The following is a 19079-nucleotide window of genomic DNA, read 5'->3' on the forward strand; positions in this document are numbered from 1 at the left end:
TGCCTTAGCCTCCTGAATAGCTGGGACTACAGGCACGCACCACCACACCCGGCTAATTTTTGTATTTAGTAGAAATGGAGTTTCACCTTGTTGGCCAGGATGGTCTCAATCTCCTGACTTTGTGATCCACCCACCTTGGCCTCCCAAAGTGCTGGAATTACAGGCATGAGACACTGCGCCCAGCATAAAATGGTAAATATAATGTATATTTTACAATAATAAAAGATTTAAAAAAGTTTTTTTTAAGACAGCAGGTATAAGAATATCAGCATAAGGCTGGGCGCGATGGCTCATGCCTATAATCCCAGCACTTTGAGAGGCTGAGGCAAACATGGTGAAACTCCTTCTCTACTAAAAATACAGTAATTAGCCAGGCATGGTGGCGGGCACCTGTAATCCCAGCTGCTCGGGAGTCTGAGGCAGAAGAATCGCTTGAACCCAGGAGACAGAGGTTGCAGTGAGCCAAAATTTCACCACTGCACTCCAGTCTGGGCAACAGAGTGAGACTCTGTCTCAAACAAAATTAAAAAAAAAAAGAATACCAGCATAAACTTATAGGGATCTTGGGATCAGCTGAGGTCAGAGAAGCAATTTATTTTATTTCTTTGTGTGTGTGTATGTGTGTTTGTGTGTGTGTGTGATTTTAGATGGAGTCTTGCTCTGTCACCCAGGGTAGAGTGCAGTGGTACAATCTCAGCTCCCTGCAGCCTCCACCTCCAGGGTTCAAGTGATTCTCCTGCCTCAGCTTCTCGAGTAGCTGGGATTAAAAGCGTGCACCACTGTTCCCAGCTAATTTTTGTATTTTTAGAGATGGGGGGGTTTCACCATGTTATCCAGGCTGGTCTTGAACTCCTGACCTTAAGTGATCTGCTCACCTTGGTCTCCAAAAGTACTGGGATTACAGTTGTGAGCCACCACACCCAGCCCAGAGTCGAAATTTCAATGCATTCCCAGCAACAAGCTGGCCCATCTCTCCACGCCTCAGTCTCCTCATGACAATAAGGAGACTTCTGTACTTATAAAAGCCATCACTTGGCTGGGGCACTGATGAGGATTTAATGAGTCCTAAATGTGAGCCAGTGTCATCATCACTGCCACCTCTCTGGGTGTGGAGGAAAGGACTCCCACTCGGCTCTGTGTTTTCTCTGTGAAACCTCAGGCATGCACACAGCCTCTCTGAACCTTGGTTCCCCCTCTGAAACTTATGAACTGCAGTGTTAGGTGGGCGCTCTGGATTAGGATAGGCTGACCGGAGTGTATGGGAGTAAAGCCTGCCCTTGGCACGCTGGTGATGCTGGGGGACACTCCCGTGCCTCCCAGGAGCGGTCGAGCTGTCCCGGCGCCACCCGATGGCATCCTGGCTGTGTGCCATGCTGCATTGCTTCGGGAGCTACATCCTGGCTGACCTGCTCCTCGGGGAGCCGCTGATCGATTACTTCAGCAACAACTCCAGCATCCTGCTGGCCTCAGCTGTCTGGTAAGCCACACTGGGCACGGGAGAGCAGAGCCAGGTGCAGGAAGGAACAATCTGGGCACCAGGGAGGTGACAGGTTGGAGGCATTGGGATGCACCAGCAACAGCCTTCATTGTGACCCTGAACCCACACTGGTCTAGGCTCAGCACGCTGTGGGTGGTGGTGTCTGACACAGCCACAGCTCCCTACCCCCATCCTTCATGGTCTGCTTGTCCCCTGGCACTCAGCATTCTCTCCCCAAAAGGTACTTGATTTTCTTCTGCCCCCTGGACCTCTTCTACAAGTGTGTCTGCTTCTTGCCTGTGAAACTCATCTTCGTGGCCATGAAGGAGGTGGTGCGAGTCCGCAAGATCGCGGTGGGCATCCATCACGCCCATCACCACTACCACCATGGATGGTTCGTCATGATTGCGACTGGGTGGGTCAAAGGTAAATAGGATGATGACAGTGAAAAACCACCCCAGTGGAGAACTGTTGGTCCAGTGGTACTCCCAGGCACCCCCGGCTGGGAAAACCATTGCTCCAAGCAAAGGGGTGTAAATGTTGGACTAGGTGTCCCAACCTCCCAATACTTTTAGGGTAAGTGGGAAGGTTCTTCCAGAAATGTTACTGTCAGGGGTACCTAGGACAGTGATGACAACGACAAGAGTCAATATTGCCGGAGCCGGGCTTCTCACTTGCAGCACTACTGACGTGTGGGGCTGAGTCATTTTTTTTTTTTTTTTGAGACAGAGTTTCGCTGTTGTTACCCAGACTGGAGTGCAATGGCACGATCTCGGCTCACCGCAACCTCCGCCTTCTGGGTTCAAGCAATTCTCCTGCCTCAGCCTCCTGAGTAGCTGGGATTACAGGCGCGCACCACCATGCCCAGCTAATTTTTGTATTTTTAGTAGAGACGGGGTTTCACCATGTTGACCAGGATGGTCTTGGTCTCTTGACCTCGTGATCCACCCTCCTCGGCCTCCCAGAGTGCTGGGATTATAGGCATGAGCCACTGCGCCCGGCCTGGGGCTGAGTCATTCTTTGTGGTGGGGGCTACCCTGTGGATTGTAAGATGTCAAACAGCACCCCTGGTCTCCACCCACGACAAGATGCCAGTAGCACATTTGTCCCCAGCTGCAACAAAAGAAATTGTCTCCAAGGCTGGGCCCGGTGACTCACGCCTGTAATTCCAGCACTTTGGGAGGCCGAGGTGGGTGAATCACAAGGTCAGGAGTTTAAGACCAGTCTGTCCAAGATGGTGAAACCCTGTCTCTACTAAAAATACAAAAATTAGCCGGGCGCTGTGGCATACACCTGTAGTCCCAGCTACTTGGGAGGCTGAGGCAGGAGAATTGATTGAACCTGGGAGGCAGAGGTTGCAGTGAGCCGAGATCACGCCATTGCACTCCAGCCTGGGCAACAGAGTGAGACTCCCTCTCAAAAAAAAAAAAAAAAAGAAAAGAAAAGAAATTGTCTCCAGACATTACCAAACACCTCCTAGGGAGCAAAGTTGCTGTGGGTAAGAAACCCTTCTTCTCTAGAGCTCTAGCTATAGGAGTTCTTAACTTTGGTGGACCATAGCCCTTTTGTCAGCCCAGTGAAGCCTACAGACCCTTTCATGTGCAGAAGATAGAGCTGGACATGGTGGCTTAATACCTGTAGTCCGAGCTACTCAGGAGGCTGAGGTGTGGCAAGTACTAGAGCCAAAAAAAGGAGGCTGAGGAGGGATCACTTGAACCTAGGAGCTGAGGGTTACGGTGAGCTGTGATTGTGCCATTGCACTCCAGGTCGGCAACAGAGCAAGAGCCTGTCTCTAAAAAATTAAAATTAAAGAATAAAGTAGTAATGAAAATGTTATTAGAAATAAAGAACATTTTGGCCAGGTGTGGTGGCTCAAGCATGTAGTCCCAGCACTTTGGGAAGCTGAGGCAGATGGATCATGAGGTCAGGAGTTTGAGAGTAGCCTGACCAACATGGTGAAACTCTGTCGCTACTAAAAATACAAAAATTAGCTGGGCATGGTGGCGCGTGCCTATAATCCCAGCTACTCAGGAGGCTGAGGCAGGAGAATCGCTTGAACCTGGGAGGCAGAGGTTGTAGTGAGCCGAGAGCATGCCATTGCACTCTAGCTTGGGTGACGGAGTGAGACTCCGTCTCAAAAAAAATAAATAAAGAACGTTTTGGCCAGGCATGGTGGCTCATGCCTATAATCCCAGCACTTTGGGAGGCTGAGGCAGGTGGATCACAAGGTCAAGAGATGGAGACCATCCTGGTCAACATGGTGAAACCCCATCTCTACTAAAAATACAAAAAATTAGCTGGGCACAGTGGTGCGTGCCTGTAGTCCCAGCTACTCGGGAGGCTGAGGCAGGAGAATTGCCTGAACCCAGGAGGCGGAGGTTGCGGTGAGCCGAGGTCGCACCATTGCACTCCAGCCTGGGTAACAAGAGCGAAACTCCGTCTCAAAAAATAAATAAATAAATAAATAAATAACGTTTTATAATGTTAAAAGAGCCAATATACTAGGAAGATATAGCACCTATAAACATATATGCACCTAGAAACAGAGCACCAAAATACATAAAAAGAGATAATTCAACATTAAAAGTTGGAGAAATGGGCCAAGGAGTAACAGGAAAGCAGGTAAAGAAGGCCTGAGCAAGTGCCAAAAACCACGGGGCACTTTATCCTCGCTTCCTGCCTACAAGATATGGGTACCCACAAAGTGCCGAGATACAGACTCACCATCCATTGAGCCATGGTGTCCTCAGTTACTTCTTGCTGTGGGGGTCAACCTGTGCATTATACAGTGGTGAGCCACCTCCCTGGCCTTCACCCACTGAATGCCAGTAGTGCTCCCTCCCCAATTGTGACAACTCAAAGTGTTTCTCAACATTGCCAGATGCTTCCTTGGAAGCAAAATGGCCCCAGATGCGATTCCCTGGTCCAGTAGTACATATCAGCCACCCCAGTTGGTGTAGCAGTTCCTGGAGTGGATGTCCAAGTCTCTTTAACCAATACATTTAGGGTATATGGGAAGATTCTTCCAGAAATTTAACCGTTCTATCCCCATTTGAGTCTCCTTATTGTCTCTCCAGGAACCTTTTACTACTGAGCACATTCCCCAGGGATATAGTATCTCCCAGGGATATAGTATCTCTCCTAGATTATGGATGGTTTGAGAAAGATTTAGAACTTGGAGTCTTGAGGAGGAGACTGTGGTGGGGGCTGCCTTGGAAGCCTCATGTATAGCTTGGGGTCTTGGATTAGGGGCATCAAGACAGGCAACCCCAGGTTAAAGACCTGCCTTGCTGGTGGGGACATGACTGATTCCTTCAGGTGGTTTTTGCTCTGAATTTGCCATGTGACCCTCAGCAAGGCTTTGTCCTCTCTGAGCCTCAGTTTCCCCACCTGCAGCTGATGATCATACACCCCCAGGCTCAGAGAAGACTTTGGGAGTGGAGAGACTGCTTCCTTGGGAATTCAACCAAGAGGAAAAGGAGGCCTGGGGTGGTGAGCTTATTCAGAAGCCCCCTGTCCTTTAGGTTCTGGTGTTGCCCTCATGTCCAACTTTGAGCAGCTGCTCCGAGGGGTCTGGAAGCCAGAGACCAATGAGATCCTGCATATGTCTTTGTGAGTATCCCAGCCCACCTCTTCCTTCATCCTTCATGTATGTCTGGGTGCCTGACCCTGAGTTGGATGCTACTGATAACTTAGAGAGACCTCAGCCCTTGTCTTTGCCTTTCAGAGTAGATGGGGAAGCTCAAAGCAGAGCCATAGCTCTGCTCTGTGTGGAGGTTGGGGAGGGCGGAGCTGCAGCAGGAGGCTATACCTGATTGGGGTTTTGAAGGGTGAGCAGGAGTTCGCTGGCCAAGGAGGAGCCTCCCAACAGAGGCCAGCATCTCTGCCAACTGTCAAATCGGAAGAGCAGCAATGCTGCCGGGTGTGTGGGGTCAGGGCACAGAGCATGGGGTATGCAGTGTGCATTGGGAGCATATCTGGAGGTAAGTGGGCAAGGCCATGTGGCAGCATCCAAGACCCAATGCAGGATTGCACCTTGCATTTAGCGTAATGTTTTTTTTTTTTTTTGAGACAGAGTCTCATTCTGTTGCCAGGCACCAGGCGGGAGTGCAGTGGCACAATCTCGGCTCACTGCAACCTCCACCTCCCAGGTTCAAGCAATTCTCCTGCCTTAGCCTCCAAGTAGCTGGGACTCCAGGTGCACGCCACCACGCCCAGCTAATTTTTGTACTTTTAGTAGAGATGGGGTTTTACCATGTTGGCCAGGATGGTCTTGATCTCTTGACCTTGTGATCCGCCTGCCTCGGCCTCCCAAAGTGCTGGGATTACAGGCGTGAGCCACCGTGCCTGGCCATGAGACCCTGTCTCTAAAAAATAAATAAGTAAAATGAAATCAGCCACGCCTGTAACCCCAACACTTTGGGAGGCTAAGGCGGGTGGATCACTTGAGGTCAGGAGTTGGAAACAAGCCTGGCCAACATGGCGAAACCCCATCTCTACTAAAAATACAAAAATTAGCCGGGCTTGGTAGTGGGTGCCTGTAATCCCAGCTACTCAGGAGACTGAGGCAGAAGAATTGCTGGAACCCGGGAGGCGGAGGTTGCAGTGAGCTGAGATTGCACCACTGCACTCCAGCCTGGGTGACAGAGCAAGACTCCGACACATACACAAACAGGAAATCAGCAGGATCAAATGCGCATGGGGCAGACTACAGGACAGAAAACGTGCAAACGTCCAGTTTTTCTCTCCCGGTGCAATCACCTGGACAGGGCTTAGTTCTCCCAGCAGCAACATGTGACAACATACATGGCATACTGCCAACCAGGGAAGCTCTTCTGAGCCTGGGTATCCAGGGTGTTTGTGGAGGCTCAGACCTAGCTAACCACCTGTGTGGCTGACCTCAGTCTTCAGGCCCTCTAGAGGTCCAGCTGAGGCTGCAGGGCCCAGGACCCCCACGATAAATTACGTTGTTACTACCTGATGTGACCCAAGGCTCCCAGGCAAACAAAGACAGTCTTATCAGGTGGGACACCCCAAGGGTTTAGAGGGCATATTCCAGGAGCTGGACAGAGGCCATCCCTTTCCTTGGGCTAGGTTAAGCCATCATGCATAGGGTGACACCACCTCATCCTCCCACCTATGATCAGGAGAAGCTGTGGTCAGGCACAGTAGCTCACGCCTATAATCCCAGCACTTTGCGGGGCCAAGAGGATCACTTGAGGTCAGGAGTTCAAGACCAGCTAGGCCAACATAGTCAAAACCCCATCTCTACTAAAAATACAAAAATTAGCCAGTCATGGTGGTGCATGCTGGTAATCCCAGCTACTCAGGAGGCTGAGGTGGGAGAAATACTTGAACCCGGGAGGCCGAGGTGGCAGGGAGCCAAGATCGCGCCACTGCACTCCAGCCTGGGTGACAGCGAGACTCCATCTCAAAAGAAAGAGAAAAGGGAGAAGCTGGGATGGGAGCTGGTGCCAGGGCAGGGGGGTATGGACCAGAGTTACGAAGACCTGAGCCATGCAGGCACCTGCCAGTAATAACAACCGCTCCCTCCAGCCCCACCAAGGCCAGCCTGTACGGAGCCATCCTCTTCACCCTCCAGCAGACCCGCTGGCTCCCAGTGTCCAAAGCCACCCTCATCTTCATCTTCACCATGTTCATGGTGTCCTGTAAGGTAAGCCTTTTTCTTCCTGCTGCCTTATTGCCTTGACCAATGCCTGCCCCCCGCCACCTCCAGGCTGGGGGTAGGGAAACTGGATAACACTAGCCTTATGTGGCTGGGACAGGGCAGCCCAGAGAGGGACATGCTTAACAGTAGCTTGCTGGGAAGAGGGTCTTTAAAAGGCAGCATCCAGCAGCCAGGACACAGGTGAGAGGAACAGGCCTTCTGTGCAAAGGGCTCAGCCTTAACAAAGGTCAAGGTGGGCCCAGTCCCTTGGGTACAGAGACCAGAGGGACAAAAAGCTGAAAGGGCAGCATCAGGTAGCCAGGAACTCAGTTGGACCAGGAATAGTTCTAGTCTGACAGTCATGCCTTGAGTTGACACCACCCCACCCAGGAGGGGTCATCAGGGGCTGGGCTCTCTCCCTCTGCGTGAAGACGCCAGCTCAGGACTGTGTCTTCCCTGGGCAAGGACTCTAAGGCTGTCAAAAGGGAGTGAGCCTGCGTCTCCCTGCATTAGGGAAAAAGGGAGAGGCAAGCAGATCACTTGAGGCCAGGAGTTCAAGACCAGCCTGGGCAACATGGTGAAACCCTGTCTTTCCTAAAAATACAAAAATTAGCCAGGCATGGTGGCACATGCCTGTAATCCCAGCTACTCAGGAGGGTGAGGCAGGAGAATCACTTGAACCCAGGAGGTGGAGGTTGCAGTGAGCTAAGATTGCACCACTGCACTCCAGCCTAGGCAACAGAGTGAGACTCTGTCTCGAAAACAAACAGGCAAACAAAATACAAATACAAAAATTAACCAGGTACAGATGGTGCATGCCTGTAATCCCAGCTACTTGGGTGGCTGAGGCACGAGAATTGCTTGAACCCAGGAGGCAGAGGCTGCAGTGAGCCGAGATCAGGCCATTGCACTCCAGTTTGGGCAACAGAGGGAGACTCTGTCTTCAAAAAAAAAAAAAAAAAACAACGAAAGAAATGTATTTCTTACAGTTCTGGAGGCTGGGAAGTCCAAGATCGGGGTGCCAGCCTGGTCAGGTTCTGATGAGGGCCCTCTTTCCTGGTTGCAGACCAGCAACATCTTACTGTGTCCTCACATGTGGAAGGGACTGGTTAGCTCTCCTGGACCTCTTTGTAAGGGCACTAATCTCATTCTCGAAGGCCCCACCCTCATGATCTAATCACCCCTCCAAAGGCCTCACCTCGTAATACCATGACCTTGGTGATAGCTTTCAACACATGAATTTGGGAGGACACAGACCTTCAGACTAGCACTTAGCCTGGCTTTCCTCTGAGCCCAGGAGTAGTGGGGAATTCTGGGGGATGGGTGACCAGCAGTCCCAGTGTGCTTGGAACTTTCCAGGGGTCAACATTGAAGTCTGGCATCCTGGGAAACCCGGGATGGTCGTCCATTGTCCTGGGGGTGCATGCAGCAAGAGGGCTGGGTCTGGGCTACCTCCAACCTTGACTTTGCTCACGTTCTCTCCCCTCTTCTCCCCACTCTGCCATCCTCTGTTTGCTTTCTTCCTTGGTCTCCCTCTGTCTCTCTGGCTGTCCCGCTTGCCACCTCACCTCAGGTGTTCCTGACCGCCACCCACTCACACAGCTCCCCCTTTGATGCGCTAGAGGGCTACATCTGCCCGGTGCTATTTGGTGCAGCCTGCGGGGCTGATCATCACCAGGACAACCACGGTGGGTCCCACGGCAGTGGTGGGCCAGGACCCCAGCATTCGGCCATGCCCGCCAAGTCCAAGGAGGAGTTGAGCGAGGGCTCCAGGAAGAAGAAGACCAAGAAAGCAGATTAGGGGGTGGCCCAAGGAGCAGCAGGGACAGAACCCGGACCCAGGACCCTCTGAGGTGGGGAGCTTCCTGTGCTCACATCTATCCTTTCCTGGCCTTGAATTGTCCATCTGCAAATCAGGGTCCTTGGCTCACCCTCCAGGGCTAACGTGGGGGTTGAGATATGAAGATGAGGATGAAGAACTTTTGTAGAAATCGGGGTTCCCTCTCTCTGTCTGCCAGGACCCCAGAGAGTCACAGCTTTTGGAGGGGAATCCTGGCAGCAGCTCTACGCAGAAAGCCTGATCGGCAGTGATATTCTTAGTTCTATTTTTCCTTCTTTAAAATTGCATCTTGGCTGGGCGCGGTGACTCATGCCTGTAATCATAGCTCTTTGGGAAGCTGAGGCGGGTAGATCACCTGAGGTCAGGAGTTCAAGACCAGCCTGGCCAACATGGTGAAACCCCATCTCTACTAAAAATACAAAAATTAGCCAGACATGGTGGTTCATGCCTGTAATCCCAGCTACTTGGGATGCTGAGGCAGGAGAATCGCTTGAATCCGGGAGGTGGAGGTTGCAGTGAGCTGAGATTGCACCACTGCACACCAGCCTGAATGATGGAACGAGACCCTGTCTCAAAAAAAAAAGCATCTTAACTCCTGAAGAACTTCAAGCCATGTTGAGATTCATTCATTTGATAGACATTTTCTAAGTACCTGTGAGCCAGGTGTTGCCATTTCAAAGTCTCTTCTTTACCCAAGCTCCTCGGTGGCTGAACCTTGCATGCCCAGCAGTCCCGACTCTTGCTGGGCGTCCCTGGGCAAGTTGCCTTCCTTCTCTGAGCTTTGCGCTCCCCATCTGTATAGTGGAGACCCTTGGCCCCCCCTCTGTACGGAAGGGCTGACGTGAAGCTGCAGCTGAAAAACGCTCACATGCTCCTAAGCCTTGTGCAGTCAGTAGGGGAGACCAGGACAGTTGGAAATTATGATTGCAAATGGCTTTGCATTTTAGATCATTCGTGTGTGTGGATCAGAGAAACTGACAAGTTCCCTGGCACAAAGGAAGCCCTCCATAGACAACCCTAGGGCAGGCTTGAGAGATCAGATGGTGTGAAAGGCTTGTGATCTTTTCATCTCAGGCGCCCCCAAACCAAGAAATGGAGCCAGCTGGGTGGGGTTCCATGATCCAGCTCTATCAAGCGGCTCTGAGTGTGCACAGCTGGGACTGGAAGTATCAGGTCTCCCTCAGGCCAGAGTCCATTGTCACTCATTCAGTCATTCAACAAACATACAGATGCTTACCTGCTCTGTGCTCAGCCTTGGGCTGCTGCTGGGTGGGCCAGGAACCTGCTTCGGGGTGAGCGAGGTGGATAATATGATAGCTGAAGGGTCCTTTCTGACCATGTCAGCCTAGGTCACCAGGATGTCTGAGAGGGTTGGGTGCATGGGATGGGCATGGGCAGTCTCGGGTGAGGTTTGGGCTCAGACCAAGTCGGAGTCCCAGATGTTGCCAGGCTGTTGGAAAAGTGCCTTGTCCCTGTGATGCCTGGGAGTTGGGTGGGTCCTGGGGAGGTGAGGCCCCAGTTTCATCCTCTTGCTTGTCCACCACAGCTCGGTGTGGAGGGGCAGCCAATAAAATCATTGTGAATGAACCCTCATGGCTTGTCTGCTTTATGTCTGGGATTTTTGTTTTGTTTTGAGACAGAGTCTCCCATCCAAGTGCTCACCAGTTCTGACCCTGCTTAGCTTCCAGGATCAGACAAAATCAGGTGCACTCAGGGTGGTATGGCTGTAGACAAGACAAGAGTCTCAAAGCAGAGGACTGCTTTGCAGAAGGAAGCAAAGCAGGGGATGGCAGGGTGGGGAGAACAGGAGAGAGAATGACCATCAACAAAGTCAAGGTTGGAGGTAGCCCAGACCCAGCCCTCCAGTCGCCCAGGCTGGAGTGCAGCAACACGACCTTGGCTCACTGCAACCTGTGCCTCCAAAGTTCAAGCGATTCTCCTGCCTCAGCCTCCTGAGTAGCTGGGATTACAGGTACCTGCCACCATGCCCAGCTAATTTTTGTATTTTTAGTAGAGGCGGGGTTTCACAATGTTGGCCAGGCTGGTCTCAAACTCGTGACCTCAAATGTTCCACCCACCTCGGCCTCCCAAAGGGTGGGAATTATAGGCATGAGCCACTGCGCTAGCCACATGCCAGGGATTGGCCTCAAGATACGGGGACAGCCAGTCCCAGTGGCTCAGGCCTGTAATCCCACCCAACACTCTGGGAATCAGAGGGAGGTGGATCACCTGAGGTCAGGAGTTCGAGACCAGGTTGGCCAACAGGATGAAACCTTGTCTCTACTAAAAATACAAAAAGTTGGCTGGGCGTGTGGTGTACACCTGTAATCCCAGCTACTCGGGAGGCTGATGCAGGAACGATCCTTCCACTTCAGCCCCCCAAGTAGCTGGGACTACAGGTGCATGCCACCATGTCTGGCTATTTTTTGTATTTTGTAGAGTTGGGGCCGAGCTATGTTGCCCAGACTGGCCCTGAACTCCGGCTTCCCACAGTGCTGGAATTACAGGCATGAGCCACCATGCCGAGTCAGTTACACATCTTCAGCCATGAGAAGAATGCAAAGCAAAACCACAATGAGCCGTCACTTCACGTCCAACAAAATGGCTAAAATTAAAATGTCAGCATGGTCATTTTAGTGCTGGCGGGGATGTGGAGCAATAGGAATTCTCATATACTTTGGTAGGAAGGCTTAAAAGGTGCAACCACTTTGGAAGACAATTGGCAGGTTTTATTTTAAGTTAAACAGGGGTGGTGTATGGTGGCTCACGCCTGTAATTCAAGCACTTTGGGAGGGTGAGGTGGGCAGATTGCTTGCGGTCAGGAGTTTGAGACCAGCCTGGCCAACATGGTGAAACCCTGTCTCTACTACAAATACAAAAAATTAGTTGGGTGTTGTGGTGCGAACCTGTAATCCCAGCTGCTCCAAGGCTGAGGCAGAAGAATCGTTTGAACCTGGGATGTGGAGGTTGTAGTGAGCCAAGATCGCACTGCTGCACTCCAGCCTGGGTGACAGAGCAAGATTCTGTCTCAAAAAACAAAACAAAACAAAAAGAACAAACAATATAAATTAAATATAGGCTGGTCATGGTGACTCACACCTATAATCCCAGCGCTTTGGGAGGTGCATGAGGGAGGACTGTTTGAGCCCACGAGGCTGAGGCTGCAGTGAGCTGTGATTATGCCAGTGTACTGAAGCATGGGTGACAGAGCAAGACCCTGTCTTTAAAAGAAACAAAAAAAGGCCAGGCGCGGTGGCTCACCCCTGTAATCCCGGCTACTCAGGAGGCAGAGGTGGGAGGATCACTTGAGCTAAGGAGTTTGTGACCAGCCTGGACAACACAGTGAGGCCAGGTCTCTACAGAAGAATTACTTTAATTAGCCCGGTGTGGTGGTGTGTGCTTGTAATCCGGGCTTCTCAGGAGGCAGAGGTGGGAGGATCACTTGAGCCCAGGAGTTCGAGGCTGCAATGAGCTGAGATCGTACCATTACATTCCAGCGTAGATGACAAAGAGTGATATTCTGTCCCAGAAATAAATGCATAGGCTGCAATCACCAGACAGAGTGGCTGAAGCCACAGACATTTATTTTTCCATAATTCTTTAGGCTGGAAGTTTGACATCAAGGTGTCAGTTGATTTTTTTTTTTGTTTTTTGAGGCCTCTCTGCTTGGCTGACAGATGGCTGCCTTCTCTGTCCTCACATGGTATTCCCTCTGTGTGTAATCGACTCTGCTTCTGAGGACACCAGTAAATTAGATCAGGACCCACCTGTAGACTTTTGAAACTTAATTATCTCTCTCTTTTTTTTAAGATGGAGTCTGGCTTTGTTGTCCAGGCTGGAGTGCATGGCACGATCTCGGCTCACTGCAACCTCTACCTCCAGAGTTCAAGCGATTCTTGTGCCTCAGCCTCCCGAGTAGCTGGGACTGCAGGCACTTGCCACCACGCCTGGCTAAGTTTTGTATTTTTAGTAGAGACGAAGTTTTACCCTGTTGGCTAGGCTGGTCTCAAACTCCTGATCTCAAGCGATCTGTCTGCCTCGGTCTCCCAAAGTGCTGGGATTACAGGCGTGGGCCACCTCACCTGGCCGATTATTTTAACTTAATCATCTCTTCGAAGACCTTGTCTCAATCAGCTTGGTGCTAAAAAGTTTTTTAAATAGACCTTATCTCCTATTTTAGTCCTTTCAGGGTGCTGCAACAAATGCTATCAACTGGTGGCTTGTAAATAACACATTTATTTCTCACGGTCCTGGAGGTGGGAAAGTTCCATATCAAAATGCCGGCACATTCACTGTCTGGTAAGGGCCGGCTTCCAGGTCATAGATGGTGTCTTCTCTTGGTGTTCCCATGTGGTATAAGGAGCAAGGAGTTTCTTGGCGGCTTCCTGTGGAAAGGCACTAATCCCATTATGAGGGCCCCACCCTCATGACCTAATCACCTCCCAAGGGCCCCACTTCCTAATCTTGGCTCACTGCAACCTCCACCTCCTGGGTTCAAGTGATTCTCCTGCCTCAGCCTACCTAGTAGCTGGGATTACAGGTGCCTACCACCACCCCCAGCTAATTTTTATATTTTTAGTAAGATGGGATTTAACCATGTTGGCCAGGGTGGTCTTGAACTCCTGATCTTAGGTGATCCACCTGCCTCGGCCTCCCAAAGTGCTGGGATCACATGTGTGAGCCATTGGACCTGGCCAACAGTTTATTTTAAATGTATTTATTTATGTATGTTTTTGAAACAGGGTCTCGCTCTGTCATCTAGGCTGGAGTGCAGTGGTACAATCATAGCTCACTGTAGACTCGACCTCCTGGGCTCAAGTGATCCTCCCACCTCAGCCTCTTGAGTAGCTGGGACTACAGGCACTCATCACCACACTCAGCTAATTTTGTTTGTTTTGCGACGGAGTCTCCCTCTTTCACCTATGCTGGAGTGAAGTGGCCCAATATCGGCTCACTGCAGCCTCCCTCCCTGGGGTTTGAATGATTCTCCTGCCTCAGCCTCCTGAGTAGCTGGGATTACAGGTACCTGCCACCATGCCCAGCTAATTTTTGTATTTTTAGTAGTGACGGGGTTTCACCACATTGGCCAGGCTGATCTCGAACTGTTGACTTCAGGTGATTCACCTGCCTCGGCCTCCCAAAGTGCTGGGATTACAGGAGTAAGCCAATGCGCCTGGCCTGTGTTTTTTGTAGAAAAGATGTCTTACCCTGTTGCCCAGGTTGATCTGAAACTCCTGGGCTCAAGTGATCCTTCTGCCTCAGCCTCCCAAAGTGCTGAGATTACAGATGTGAGCCACCTCGCCAAGCCTGACAGTTTCTTATAAAAAACACCACTTAGCCTATAACACAACAATCCCATTGAGAGTGAAAAAAAAATTCACCTTCACACAAAAAAGTTTATAGCAGCTCTTTTTGTTTGTTTTTGGGTCATACCAAAAACTGGGAATGTCCCAAAGGTCCATCAGTTGATAAGTGGATGAACTACCTGGTTTATGCAAATGGTGGAACACTATGCAGCAGTGAAAAGGAGTGAGCATCTGCTACAGCAGTGTGGTTGAATCTCAAATGCATTTGCTAAATGAAAGAATCCAAATCCAAGAGGCTACATACTGTGTGCTCCCATTTGCAGGACTTTTTATCTTTAGAGATAGGGTATGGCTTTGTCACCCAGGCTGGAGTGCAGTGGCAGAAACATGGATCATTGCAGCCTCAAATTCCCAGGTTCAAGGGATCCTCCCACCCCAGCCTCCTGAGTGGCTGGGATTGCAGGTGCGTGCCACATACTCAGCTGTAGGTCATTTTAGAAAAGACACAATTTTGGGCCAGGTGCCATGGCTCACATCTGTAATCCCAGTACTTTGGGAGGCTGAGATGGGTGGATCATTTGAGGTGAGGAGCTTGAGGCCAGCCTGAAACCCTGCCTCTACTAAAAATACAAAAATTAGCCAACTGTGGTGTCAGGGGCCTGTAGTCCCAGCTACTTGGGAGCCTGAGGCAGGAGAATCACTCAAATCAGGGAGGCGGAGGTTGTGGTGAGCTGAGATTGTGCCACTGCACTCCAGCCTGGGCAAGACAGCCAGACTCTGTCTAAAAAAAAAAGGTTGGGGGGACAAAATTGTTTTAACTTAATCATCTCTTTAAAGACCTTATCTCAATCAGTTTGGTGCTAAAAAAATAAGAAAATAATAATAATTAAAAAAAAGACATTATCTCACTCTGTCACCAGGCTGGAGTGCAGTGGTGTGATCTTGGCTCACTGCAACCTCCACCTCCCAGGTTCAAACGATTCTTCTGCCTCAGCCTCCCGAGTAGCTGGGATTACAGCTGCCAGTCACAACTCCTGGCTAATTTTGTGTATTTTTAGTAGAGATGGGGTTTCACCATGTTGGTTGGCCAGGCTTGAACTCCTGACCTCGTGATCCACCCATCTCAGCCTCTCAAAGTGCTGGGATTACAGGCATGAGCCACTGAGCCCAGCCGACAAAATTTTAAGTATGGAAAACAGATCAGTAGCTGCCAGGAGCTGAGGTGGAAGGAGAGATTATCCACAAAAGGGACAGAGGAATTTTGGGAGGGAAGGGACTGTCTGCATTTTTAATGTGGTGGTGGTTACACAACTATACGTGTTTGTATAGACTTGCAGAATTTGCCCAGCATCATGGCCCAAAAGGAGACTGAGGTGGGAGGATCACTCGAGGCCAGACTTTGAGACTAGCCTGGGTAACATGGTGAAATCCTGTATCTACAAAAAACACAAAACTTAGCTGGGCATGGTGGCATGTGCCTGTAGTCCCAGCTACTCAGGAGGCTGATGTGGGAGAATCACTTGAGCCTGGGAGGCAGAAGTTCCAGTGAGCCGAGCTGAAATTGCACCACTGCACTCCAGCCTGGGCCACAGAGCCAGACCCTGTCTCAAAAACAAATAAACAAACCGACAAAAAAAGCTTGCAGAACTTTTTGTGGCTAAATTCTACCTTAATTTAGAAAGAAAAGGACAAAGAGAATAACCTTTGGGGTTTCCTAAATCTGTTCAAATTCCAGCTTTTTTTTTTTTTTTTTTTTTTGACAGTCTTGCTCTGTTGCCCAGGCTGGAGTGCACTGGCGCCATCTTGGCTCACTTCGACCTCTGCCTCCCAGGTTCAAGTGATTTTCCCGCCTCAGCCTCCGGAGTACCTGGGATTACAGGGGAGCACTACCATGCCTGGCTAATTTTTGTATTTTTAGTAGAGACAGGGTTTCACCTGTTAGCCAGGCTGGTCTTGAACTTCTGATCTTAAGTGATCCACACACCTCCGTCTCCCAAAGTCTGGGATTACAGGCGTGAGCCACCGTGCCCAGCCAAATCCTAGCAATTTATCTCTGAGACACGTAGTGTTGGGCAAGTAACTCCCCTTCTCTGAGCCTCAGTTTCCTCTTAGGACGGCTAAGAGGAGTGAGTGGAAAGTCCTTGGCACAAAGTGAGATCTGGAGTTGGGACAAAAGCCGCTTCTGTCAAAGTGCTCGCAGAGTCCCCCTGGTAGGGTTCATCTAGCACCTGGTGGGTGTTGGAGATAAATTGGCTCTCTGCCTTCTGGCACGACTGTTCTGAGATCTCATTTTCCAAGAGAACAGATTGTACCAAAATAGCCTTCCAGCCTGTTCCGGGAAGGGGGGATGCAAGCCACTGGCCAAGCGGGGGATGACTGGCGGGGCAGGCTGGGGGTTTTGTCCCAGTGTGGGTGTGAGAACTCCCAGGATCTGCTCTAAAGTCTCCAGGCTAATTTTAGCTGCAGGAGTTAAGGCTCAGTAACTTCCTCACTCTTGGCTTGAGAAAAAGTTTCTTTTTATCCTTTTTGAAAAACTGTGGTAAAATACACAACATAAAACTTCTTCTTTTTTTTTTTTTTTGAGACCGTCTCACTCTGTTGCCCAGACTGAAGTGCAGTGGTGCCGTCTCGACTCATTGCAGCCTTGACCTCCTGGGCTCAATCCATCCTCCCACCTCAGCCTCCCAGATAGCTGAGACTACAGATGTGCACCACCATGCCTAGCTAATTTTTTTGCATTTTTAGAAGAAACAGGGTTTTGCCATGTTGCCCAGGCTGGTCTCAAGCTCCCAAGCTCAAGCGATCCACCTACCTTGGCTTCCCAAAGTGCTGGGATTACAGCTGTGAGCCACCACACCTGTTCTAAATTTATTAGCCACTTTTTTTTCCCTTTTTTTCTGAGAAGGAGTCTCTTTCCATCTCCCAGGCTGGAGTGCAGTGGTGAGATCTCAGGTCACTGCAACCTCTGCCTCCCAGGTTCAAGAAATTATCCTGCCTCGGTCTCCTGAGTAGCTAGGATTACAGGCATGCGCTACCATGCCCAACTGATTTTTTGTATTTTTAGTAGCGATAGGGTTTCACCATGTTGGCCAGGCTGACCTCGAACTTCTGACTTCGAGTGCTGGGTTACAGATGTGAGCCACCACATCCAGCAATAAGCAGGTATTTTATATACAATACATCCTCAAAGTGGTTTGTTACTCATTTTATGGAAAATAAATGAGGCTGGATAATAAGGTGAGTTGACGTCAGTCACCCTATTACTGACAGTGGATCACAATTGAAATCCAGGCCTGGCATCATGGCTCATGCCTGTAATCCCAGCACTTTGGGAAGCTGAGGTGGGCAGATCACCTGAGGTCAAGAGTTCGAGACCAGCCTGGCCAACACGGCGAAACCCTATCGCTACTAAAAATACAAAAAATCAGTTGGGCATGGTAGCACATGCCTGTAATGTCAGCTACTCAGGAGACCAAGGCAGGAGAATCACTTGAGCCTGAGAGAGGTGGAAGTTGCAATGAGCCGAGATCGCGCCACTGCACTCCAGCCTGGGTGACAGAGTGAGTGAGTCTCCATCTCAAAAAAAAAAGAATTGAAATCTAGTCCCATCTCATTCTAAAGCTACGCTTTATCTTGTACATTTCATGTCTCTGATTCTCTTTTGGGATGTGTAAGATACATGCATGGGAAGAATTCAGCATTACCCTCGACACCAAGCAGGCATCAGCAAATCATACCCGGAGTAGGTATTAGCAAAGGCAAGTTGTCATCCTGCTCTCCTGGTTCCCGGATCATCATCCTACTGTGACCACAGACATGGGTGTTATGACTGCGTTTACACTTTGCTTTCTTGTTAGCACCCGCCTGAAGGCATCTAGGGAAACTCCCAGCTCAATTAGTGGAGGAAATTGAGGTCATTTAAGTCAGCTGAGAGGTGAAAGTGACTGCACAAAGACAGATGTAGGCAGGCCTGAGAGTGAGCTCTGGTTTTGCTACTAACTTGCCATGTGATGTGACCTTTGGTGAATCCTTTCTAGCCAATTGAAAATATTGAATTAGGCTGGACCCAGTGGCTCAAGCCTGTAATCCCAGCACTTTGGGAGGCCAAGGTGGGCAGATCACCTGAGGTCAGGAGTTCAAGACCAGCCTGGCCAACATGGCAGAACCCTGTCTCTACTAAAAATACAAAAATTAGCCAGGTGCGCTGGCAGGCGCCTATAATCCCAGGTACTCAGGAGGCTGAGGCAGGAGAATGGCTTGAACCCAGGAGGCAGAGATTGCAGTGAGCAGGGATCAAGCCACTGCTGTTCAGCCTGGGCAACAGAGCAAGACTCTGCCTCAATTAAGAAAAAAAAAGAAAATGTTGAACTAGGTCAAGGGTGAGTAAACCATGACCCACGTGCCAAATCTGGCCCCCACGTGTGTTTTTAAATAAAGTTTTCTTTGCACGCAGCCAAGCTCATATCGCCTATAGAGGGTTTTGGGTTTTTTTTTTTTTGTTTACTTATCGCCTATAGAGGTTTTTTTTTTTTTTTTTTGAGATGGAGTTGCCCAGGCTGTAGTGCAATGGTGTGATCTCGGCTCTACCTCTGCCTCCCAGGTTCAAGCAATTCTCCTGCCTCAGCTTCCCAAGTAGCTGGTATTGCAGGCATCTGCCACCACTCCTGGCTAATTTTTGTAGTTTTACTAGAGATGGGGTTTCACCATGTTGGCCAGGCTAGTCTCAAACTCCTGACCTCAGGTGATTCACCCGCCTCAGCCTCCCAAAGTGCTGGGATTACAGGCATG

The 19079-nt window shown here is 50.1% G+C and overlaps 1 protein-coding gene across 5 annotated transcripts in view; it reads left to right on the forward strand.

The window, feature by feature from the left end:
• Positions 1-10572, forward strand: part of TMEM38A (transmembrane protein 38A) — a 29335-nt gene extending 18763 nt beyond the window's left edge. For all 5 annotated transcript variants that reach the window (XM_078361745.1, XM_078361746.1, XM_078361747.1 and 2 more), the window contains 5 exons: positions 1321-1477; positions 1719-1903; positions 5002-5089; positions 7034-7151; positions 8719-10572. In XM_078361745.1, coding sequence (XP_078217871.1) covers positions 1321-1477; positions 1719-1903; positions 5002-5089; positions 7034-7151; positions 8719-8946 — 776 coding nt within the window. In that variant the 3' untranslated portion in view covers positions 8947-10572. The remainder of the gene's footprint in view (positions 1-1320; positions 1478-1718; positions 1904-5001; positions 5090-7033; positions 7152-8718) is intronic.
• The last annotated feature ends 8507 nt before the right edge of the window (positions 10573-19079 follow it).

This window comes from Callithrix jacchus, chromosome 22 (assembly GCF_049354715.1).
Source record: "Callithrix jacchus isolate 240 chromosome 22, calJac240_pri, whole genome shotgun sequence".
Classification (NCBI taxonomy): domain Eukaryota; kingdom Metazoa; phylum Chordata; class Mammalia; order Primates; family Cebidae; genus Callithrix; species Callithrix jacchus.